General features: G+C 43.0%; 1 protein-coding gene across 2 annotated transcripts in view; it reads left to right on the forward strand.

Annotated features, from left to right (window-relative positions):
- The first annotated feature begins 529 nt into the window (after window positions 1-529).
- Window positions 530-10294, forward strand: part of GPR137B (G protein-coupled receptor 137B) — a 25760-nt gene continuing 15995 nt past the window's right edge. The window contains exons 1-2 of one of the 2 annotated variants that reach the window (XM_009697282.1): window positions 530-1045; window positions 9792-9841. In XM_009697282.1, the coding sequence (XP_009695584.1) occupies window positions 677-1045; window positions 9792-9841 (419 nt within the window). In that variant the 5' untranslated portion in view covers window positions 530-676. The remainder of the gene's footprint in view (window positions 1046-9791; window positions 9842-10294) is intronic. The other variant, XM_009697283.1, reaches the window with a different exon arrangement.

Consider the following 10294-nt stretch of genomic DNA (forward strand, 5'->3'; position numbering starts at 1 on the left):
GCCTTTTCTCCTGTTCTGGTGAAACATCTTACGTTAGAAGAAAAAGAAGATACTGAATGTGTTAGATTTGCTATGCAAATTGTGTATTTCCTTATAAACACAAAGGTTTCTGCAATGCAGAGCTGAACTGTTACAGCTTATTGCAGTGGTTTGAATTTCATGAGTACTTTAAGATGCTTAAAATTATTCCTAACAAAATGCAGCTAAATAAAGTACTTGCTAAATGGGAAGAAAAAAAAAAAAATCCTGCAAAGATAACGATGTGGCTGCCACTGGGAAAATGTCAGGTACTTGCTTCTTGTAGAAAATAGAACATTACTTAACTAATTTAAAATCCAGATAATTTTCCTTAGGAGAAAAAACAGCAGTAAACCTTTCAGGGGCTGCTGGATTTCTTTGTTTCTCGAGGATGGTAAAGATTCATGCACAAACATCGGCAAAGGGCAGCTTTCTGAGCTGTTCCCTGCCAATTGCTGACAAAGGCAGTCCTAATGAATCATTCTGAATTGTGATCATGTGCTACCAGCCCACAGTGAGCTGCCAAAGAGGAAGTGCAGCTTGTTTTCTTTCTTTCATTTTCTTGATTCCTATGCTGTAGGAAGATGAAAGGAGAAGGAGGAGGAGGCAACAGCGGCAGCCAAACTTAATAAATAATTCTGACGATTCCTGATATCAAATGGAGGCCCCTGAGTGGGACCCACTGAAAAATGACACCCTTCCGCCGACCCTGACGCCAGCTGTCCCTCCGTATGTGAAGTTGGGCCTGACCATTGTATATACTGTTTTTTATTCACTGCTTTTTGTGTTCATCTACGTCCAGCTCTGGCTAGTCCTTCACTACAGGCACAAGAGGTTCAGTTACCAAACTGTCTTTCTGTTTCTGTGCTTGTTTTGGGCCTCTCTTAGGACTGTGCTCTTTTCATTTTACTTCAAAGACTTTGTCACAGCAAATTCTCTCAGCCCCTTCATCTTCTGGCTTCTTTATTGCTTCCCAGTCTGCCTCCAGTTTTTCACCCTGACCCTGATGAATCTTTACTTCACACAGGTAAGCAACAGATATTTGGTTGATTAAATCTGACAGAATGGTAAAGCATTAATTTGTAAGAATTGTGAGAAAAATGGAATTTACAACTCTACCTTGTCAATGCAAAAAGCAAATTTCAGTTATTTAGTTGGGAGTTTTAACTTTTGATCTAAGTGCAAGTGATCTGTGTTACAATGAAACTGGAGCCTGAAGTGATCATTTCAGGAATAGCAAATAATATATCTACTGTCTATTAAATGGGTGTCATTTAATTGAAAGGTTGGGGAAAAAATGTACAGGAGAGCTTGAAAGCCGGACACTCAAAATGCTGTTCTATTATTATTCTCTGTTATTGTTGTTGTTGTTATTAGACTTCATAAACCTCCTGGCTTAGCAGACCTGATCTCTGTGTGCAGTCAGATTTGTAATTTCTGATTTTCCTGGCAGCCCCCCACCCCGGTTTTTCATAAGGTGGCTGACATATTTCTGAGTGAGATTTCTATTCTGTGTATCACAGTCAAAACTGTTGATCAAGTCCTACTGCAGACCCAAATTCCTATAATGATCTATATTACAAATAGCAGTGACTCCAGACCCCGGTGAGTGCTAAGTGCTATGCAGAGATACACCCTCTAGTTCAAGGACGCTGTGATGTGAAGGTAAATTAGCTGTATAGTGAGGTAAAGGAAATGGTATCTCCATTTCAGTCTTGAGAGTGTATCTGTGCCACAGTCAGCTAAGAAGCCAGATGAGTTAGGCTGCACAGTGTTCCAGGTTGCTGCAGTTAGACTTGCTTGGAAGTATTTATGGTGAGCTTGGGTATCCTGGCCCTGGGCTGCAGGACAGCATATTGGCATGCTGAGGCACGGAAAGGCTGCCGGGCTTGCCTAGGATCTCGCAGGAGGTTTACAGGAGGGCAGGGTCTGGATTCTCTATCTCCTCAATCCTACTGCGATGCCTGGAGGAGGAAGCCAAGTCTGCGCTCGGATGACCCTCGGCAAAGTCCGCTTTCCCATGGCAGGGGTGGTTGGCCAGGAGAGCACCAGCCAGCCCAGCAGTGCTGAGGGTGCTTTGGGTGTTGCTGTGTGCCCTGCTTGGAACCAGCTGGGTGCCTGGGTCTGGGTGCTTCTGTAGTGCCTACGTTGTTTAACAGTGCTCTGTAGTGATTACAGGCCTGTCAATTCTCAGCAGCCTGGCTGGGGGGACCAGGCTGCTTGTGAGAGCTGCCATCCCAGAGCTGAAAAAGCAGCAATGGTAGGCATGACAGCTGTAAGAGGATCACTTGAGTTGTAGTGGGTATTAAATACTTAGAACTGCATACACAGGTTTGTGCTTAGGTTTACTTTTCTGGATTCAGCGTCTGAAACACCTGCTAACTCACCCCGCTCCACTCCCTGGGACTTGAGATATATTAAGGGATTACAGGAACCTTTCATCTACATGCTACTCAAATCCAGCTCAGGCATGTGGTGACCTACGCTTATCCCATAGCTATTGCGAGAGTCATTTGATAACAGTGCTGTTCCCCAGGGGCAGACGTCCATCATTGCACAGTCCATCCCCATCACGGCAGCTGGGACTAAGTCATAGCCCTAGGTCAGACTCTTCCTTCAGACACATGCACACACGTAGGGCTGCCGTGGAAGTCTGGAGGCAGAATGCAGCACCCTGGATCTTCGCCAAGAGAAGCCGAGGCTGGCGTGAGCACGGCGGTCTGCACTCAGTGCATCAGAGTGCCGGCACTCGGGGGGCTTAGCGTTCCGGGTAACTGATTCCTTTCGTCTCAGGAAGATCTAAAAAGAGAGCATACAGAATGGACACATATGTCTTTTTAATTTATTTTTGGCATTGCTGTCTGATATCATTCAGGAAGTACAAGTCAGTGGTTGGAAACAGAAAAAATGCTAAGGCTATTGGTTCTGCCTTTGAGACAATTTCTGCTTTGTCATCGTGAGTCCTCACGATCTTCCTCTGAGCCCCTCTGTAAAAGCGTGTAATAGTTACCTGTCTTGAAGAGCTGTTGTGAGGCTTTTGACACAGTATTTGCAAGGGACTTTCAGAGTTTATGATATGCATCAACAATCTTTCAAGATCATGGGCCACTGTAGACAGGCATATTATTAGTGGTGTTTGCTTTAGAGCTGGTTGCTCCCAGTGAAATCTCATCTCAAATATTTCCCCAGCCAAAACGAAGCCTTAAGAAACACAAACACAGCTATTGTATGAATATAATGTAAGACACAGAATAAGTCCACATATTTTTAATTCACTGTTATTAACTCTTTACTTCTAACCATTAAGAGGTAGTTTGGCTTGAAATTCAGCATCTTCTTGAGACTGTATATTTAATGTGCATCTAGCTTTCCACAGCAGGCAAGCAAGAACTAGTGTGAGAAGGGTGGGGAGAGAGAATTTTGTTTTCAGTAATGGCTTATAACTTCACAGACCTGTTCAGAAACAACTTTTATCCTTTTTTCTCTAGAAGGCAGGCAAGAAGGGTCTGCAGCTGTGTCTCATTGCATGAAAACCATGCTATTCAACTGGTGCTTAGCTAGAGGGAAAGAAGTGATCTATGTACAGTATAGGGACGGAGGACTGGAAGAGACCTAATGGGTCTTTGGAATTTGCAGGTGTTTATTATCTGCTGTACAGCACCCACCATTCCTAAATGTGGCACTGCTAGGAAAACTATTAGACATAGATGTGAGAAGAAAAAGTGATTCAAAAAATATTGCAAATCCTCCTGGCCAAACGAAAAACCTCATTTGACAAGTGCCTGAGAGCATTTTTCAGAATAATAAGCACCTTTGGACTTGACAGAAAGTTAGTCACAACTGTTCTCTTTTTAATAGGTATCCCAAAGCAATGGGGATGCAAACTGCAACTGTATTTTATGTGTAGCAAGACAAATTATCCACGATGACGTCAGCACGGCAGAGGAAGTTCCCAGACTTGAGCATCAGCAGCAGATAGAGCAGAAGGAGCTGTAATGTGTGGGGGCAGGTTGCTAAAGCAGGGAACCTGTGGATGAAAGGGAAATTACAATCAAAATTTTTTTGTTCTGAGTCAAAACTAAGCAAGGGATCTTTGGATTAAGAGCCAAGTTAAGGGTCCTTTGCTACGGTCTTGATGCCCTACTTAGGGCAGAATAGAAGTGGCGCTGCAGATAAGGTTTATATAATGTAAGCTCCTCTCAGAAATCCCATACTGGAGAAAATATGTGTGATTTCTAATGAGCGTGCTAAATTTATTAGAATTTATTAATCCTGTGTCTGTATTCATTCTCTTCTAAAGAAAAAAAAAAAAAGTGACCTACCCTTTCAGGATAAGCATCTGTCTACGTAGAAATCATTAAAATCTCATGTGAAGATGAGATCCAGTGGCACTTGTGTAAAACAATAGTGCAACACCAGCAGATAACTGCATTCTGCCAAGCCAGAGCAGCTGCCTGATCCGGATCCATCAGCCAGGGAGCTGGAGTGTGCATTTCCACCTATAGAGACCAGAAAGCCCATAGATATGTTTGCCTCACACCTGCAGCTCCCATGGCTTTATTTTGCTGCTGGATAAAGCAAAGACTGCAAACTGGCAAATAATGTATTTTCTGCTTTAAGTGACTCCAGATAGTGAGGATCCCAGGACTTGGGCGCTCTTTTATTTATGTCCTGCCTAGCCAAATCTCCCCTGCCCCTGACAAGGGGGGACTGAGATGAGTCCCTCAGGCTTTACAGTCAGTGCTGTGGGCAAAAGTGTAAAGAGACTCTGGGAAATAAAATAAGAAGTTGCTGGGTTTGGTGTGTGTGAGGGGTGGGCAGAGAAGGGCTTGCTTCACTTGGTCCTGTTTGCTCAGACTTTATGTTTCCCCAGGGAACAGGATACAGATGAAGCAGGAGCAGGGCTAGGATGGAGGGTTACAGACTCAAAAGAACAAGGTCAGAGCCAAAGACCGTGAGCCATAGGGGATGCTGGAAATCCCAGGCCTCCCCTGTGGCCAGGCACAGCAAACCATTTGATGGGCTGTAGGTTTAATCGTCAGGTTGGGAACTTGTCCAGGACCTAGGGAGCATGGTGCTGAGCTCAAGAACTGTGAGGCTGCATGGGTGGAGAAGTGCTGGTAGGCAGATTTACCTCTCCTTCCTCCTCCCTAACCATCTTCCCATTTCTCTGGCATCCAGACTGAGAAGCTTACCCTGCCTCCCAGGCAGGGCTGATAAAATCAGGGACTTTCAAATGAAGAGAAATTGTACAGAGTAAGACAGTTTAGAGGGGAGCTGGCCATGCTGGAAGTGCCTGGCAGGGTGGGGGAAAACCAGCACAAGGCTTTTGGAGAGGTTACGTGTATCTCAGTGGAACTGGGGTACGTGTTAGCTCTGCAAGGAAAATTAAGGGAACTTCTCATCCTCTTAGTTACTGGGGATAGCATTTCAAAAGTAATACCACCGGTGAGAGAACAGAGAGGGCTTTTATATTTAGGAGAAATACTTTTTTTTTGGTAGAAATGAATACAGCATATATTATAAAGCTTATTATTAATTTAAAGCATGCTTTAGATGTACGTAGAACTACACAGGAGTCTAACTACGATGGTAAAGTGTCAGCAAATATGTTTGGCATAAAACGTTGCCCTCAGTATTGGATCTACATGAGAGAAATTGCAACTGCAGACTGGCTGGCTGTCAGCATCTGACATGAAGAATGAGGTCATTTGACTTAGAAAATAATTTGATAGGAAAGCTATCATGCAATTTTACTGTGGCTGCCAGCTCTGCAGTGGTCCCTGTCCTTTCAGGACTATTTTTACCAATTTACGCAAGGCTGAATAAGGTAGTGAATCATGTTGCCCATGTCTGTTGGCCTTACAAACCGTGTAGAGTTTAGAGAGTAGAGGGAAAACTTGCGTATTTTGGGGAATTTGATCCAAATGTAAGAACGAACATGGGAGAAAGAAGAGAAAGGGGAAGGTGGGCCTGGGGACTGGAAGATACGCAGCAGCAGAAGGGTACATGTGCTGATGGTGAGGGGCTCTGCGCCCGCGTGAGGTTGTGGCGTATTTTCAGGGTGCAAAGAGAAGTTTGCACAGAGGGAGAGGGGAGCTGTGGTGAAAGGAACTGGGAAGGAAAAATACACACTGTGGTCCTGATAGGGTTTTTGAAATGAGAACTGCTAAATATAGCTGAACTTCATTCCTGTGCAGAGGGCCAGCTTGAGACATATGCAAGCACTTAACGCACACCTGAAGCTTTTTGGTAAGGTGAGCTGCAGCTCCTGTACAAGTGACTTGATCGGCCAGCACTAGAGGGACAGTGGAGGTTTGTGCCAGCCGTCACATCAGTTCACCTAAATCAGAGCACGGACTGAAAATTGCTCCAGTGAGGTTTTCTTTTTCTTTTTCTCTGAGAATATGTGACTTGGCTTTGACGCCCATTTCATTGATACTGATAGGGCCCGAGTGGCTCCTGATTTAACTTTCATAACCTCCTTAAGCTACAGCAGCCCGGCCCTGTCTGCCTACCCTGCTGCCCAGCAGCTCTGCAGAGCTCTCTGCAGCCGAGCTGCTGATGGGCTCCTGTGCCATCCCCACTGCTCCTCCGCTGGGCCCGGCTAAAATGTCTCTGAGGTCAGTCGTTGACATCAGTTCCTGCAACAGGAATCTTCCCTGGCTGTATGAAAGGCTTTTTTGGAGTCCTTTTGTACTGCTACGGTTTTATATGCCAGACATATAACTCAGGGGAGTGGCGGAGGGAGTGTGAGAATCTTATTTGAGGTTTCCAGTCCTTTGGCAAAAACAAGGAGCCAAAACAAGGAGCCAAAACAGGATATTTCTCCTTTACAGAATGAGCGAAAGGGGAAATACTTTTAAGAAGAAAAAGTAATCCTGTAGACATTAGAAAATCACAAGAACTTTCACTGAGTTTTCCGTGTTGCTGTTCATCTTGGGGGTCTCTGAAAGGTCTTTACTAAAAAACCTGCCTTCTGCTTGCTGTTTAGTCTGTTGTTAGGAATAGCCTGGTTTGCTCTGGTTTGCTGGAAGACTTGCTTCGATGACTCAGATGTTGACTGGAAGCTTTCTCAACACTGTTGCGGGGAGGGGCCATTGAGCAACCAGACTCTTGAGCTAAATGACTGTTAAAAGCAAAAAGCTGCACCCACGCTTCTAAGGTATATTGAGATCAGCTTCTGACATCCTTACTCCCACTGAGCAGCCCTTTACTCTGTGACAATCACATTGCTTCCAGCAAGGCTGCTCATTGTCTAAGGCCCCATTAGTGTTTAAGCAAAGGTGGCAGAACTTGGCCCGCCGTGTTTCTGTCTAGCAGTGAATTGGTTAGAGTGTCCATGCCTTAGACTGTAGCTTTCATTCTATATAGCATCCATTTTCTATGCAGTGTTCATTTTCTTTCTTAATGGTCATTTTGGTCTGATAAAATTCAGAAGTATTTATAGTCTGGGACAGGTCCACCAAATGTAGAATCACAGTAACAGCTGTTTTGGTCATCTCGCATTTGGAGATCCTGCCGGATCTGCGGCAAGAACATCATGTTTGGTTTTAGCTAAGTTATCCACCGAGCTTTTCCTGGGTAGGGCAGCCTTGGACAGGACTGCTCTGCGACATTACAGGGATGAGTGGGTCATTTTTGGGGAACCACAGGAGATGGTATTCAGGAACTTGTGACTTTTCTAGGTTTTGTGGACCCAGCACAACTCATTGCCCATTGCAAACTGCTTGTCTTGTGCCATTCTTTGCACAAGGCTCTGAACACTTCTGTTCAGTGCAGCTCCTGAAAGCTGTCAAAATTAACGGTACAATATGTGTGAGTAAGTGCTAGGCAGAACAGATGAGGTTTGTGGAATGGCCCTAGAGACAAGTTTTACTTGTTTAGTTTCACTGAGGTCAGGAATCTGTTCCCTCCCACTTGCCCACAGTCTCTTCCAGAATAAGCAGGGTAGGCAGTAAGTCTTGTACAAAAAGCATACGGGAAGTATTTTGAACCCCGTCTCTTCTCTAAAAAGTGGCAGCCCCTCTTTATGCATCATGGAAATGCAGAACATTCACAAGGCTCTTGTACCTCTCCTTTCAGTAGCAAGTAAGTAAAACAACATGAAACTTCTTCCTGAACTCCTGTGAGAATTCATAATCCAGGAATCTGGAGAATGAATCGCAAAAACCTTCCATAAGGGATACTGCCAGAGATGTTAACTGTTTGAAAACAGTATCAATGGTTGCAGAATATTTTTAGAGATTTTTTTTTCCCCCAAATTTTCAATTTTATTCTCAGCTAATTTTTCTAGGGCTGCTGAAAAGCTCAGTGTTCTCTGCTGGTTCAGCTAGTGCTAAGCAGGCTGAGGCATCACAAAAATAATTTCCATGTCAAGGCAGCTGTTTATGGTGAATAGGAGTTAAATGACAAGTTGTTCCAGCAGCACTGGAACAAGTGAAGCCTGATTTTCTCCAGATCTGTGTCTCATGCTTGACTTTGAGCTGTTTTCGTAACTGGGGCATTTCTTACAATACTTTGCTATGGAGACTCTTTTATATTGGGTGATGTGTAGGATCATTAGGCAGGCTTCTCCTCACAGAGGTCATATATCAGATGCATTTATAGAGTTCCTTACTTCTGTTGGGTCATTAATTTTTAGGAGTGTGATAAAAGATCGTGTCTTTGATGCTTCAAGTATTTTTCCATCAGTTCTCTGACTGGAGTATTTTAAGATTAGTGGAGGGGGACAGATAAACAGGTTGGCAGGCAGACACATGCCTACACATACATAGTGATCATGTAAGTCCTGTTTCCTTGGGAAAGCGTGATAATCATAGCAAATATTATGCAATCTATACTAAAGGGCATGCAAAACAAGTTAAATGGATAAGGCAGGATAACTTCAGGAGAAAACAATTAGGAAGCAATGCAGAATAAATCATACAGTATGGTTTTTTGTAATACTAGCAATCAGCGTGCTTCGGTGTTGGTTTAAATGGACATTTGTAAACTAAGTGTATTTGGAAACCTTGTTAGCTTATGAAAAAGCGGTCATGCTTTCCTGTAATTTTTTTTAATAAATAAGATATAAAATATGCTAATATATTTTTGTATAATTTCTGGTGGTGGTTAAACACCTGTGACTGATATTACCTATCTACGTTGCAAAAAAACATGTCAGTATTTTGTCTTTTCTTTTACAGCAAGGTAACTACTGAGCCTGAGCTATCACTCTGTAAAAATACGTATTTTTGTATAGTGAACAGACAGTTAGCAGAAGCCAAATAAAACCTCAGAGTAAAATAATGAGCTTGGTTCTCAATGGCATTGTTTTGGCAATGTAACGTGGATACAAACATATATATCCAATTTCAGGATAGGGTATTATGACGGGCTCTTCATGGGAACAGAGAATCTGACCCAATATACCAGTATGAGCTGGTCTACGTGACAGACTTGTGCTGTTAGGTTGTGGAAGAACCTGATAATTACTTGCCTCTAGCATTGGTCCTCTTGTGAATAATGATATAAAGGACCTTATTCCCAAGCCAGAGTAAGTGAAAATAATGGTGTAGACAATTTGTATACATGGTGATCGCCTGCTGCGTGGTTTTAATCCTTTGCTTAGAGCTTGCCTGCCATGGATAAGCAATAAATGCAAATCTGTTATGCAATGAAACCTATCATTACATTTCTTGTGACCTGTGAGACAGGATTCCTGCAGATCGTGGTGTCTTTCTTTACGTACATGTATCCTATGTTTGATGCAATATTTTTCTGTTTTGCAGGTGATTTTCAAAGCTAAGTCAAAATATTCCCCAGAGCTACTGAAATACAGGTAAGAACTATGTGAACATTTAATGTGGTAAAGAAGAGTAGCCATGCTCTTTGAGAAACACTACATCTTTTATAATTTGTGGCATTCATATCTCAGCTATTTGTATTTCTATACCAATGTTTGATGATGATGATTCTGAGGCCAGCTTTTTCCTATGACATTTAGAAGTTTGTGTCATTTCCCTGCACAAGCACCATTTTTAGACATTCACATATTTCAAAGGCAAATATTTCAAATGCAAGCAGAAAACACTCACCCTGGTGATTTGTTTACAGGTTCTTAACATTTGTATTGCTGGGTGAATTCAGATCCAGTGCTTTGGTAAAGGTAGCAGAGTGATGTATTTATTTTGACAGGAATGTGTGGGACTGCGTATGTATTTATCTGTGAGGTCAGTGGTAATAAAAGACTCAAAAGTTTTGGGAAGATGAGAGAAGAGTTGTGAAGGGAAAG

The sequence above is a fragment of the Cariama cristata genome, unplaced genomic scaffold, assembly GCF_000690535.1.
Source record: "Cariama cristata isolate BGI_N322 unplaced genomic scaffold, ASM69053v1 scaffold5243, whole genome shotgun sequence".
NCBI classification, from domain to species: Eukaryota; Metazoa; Chordata; class Aves; order Cariamiformes; family Cariamidae; genus Cariama; species Cariama cristata.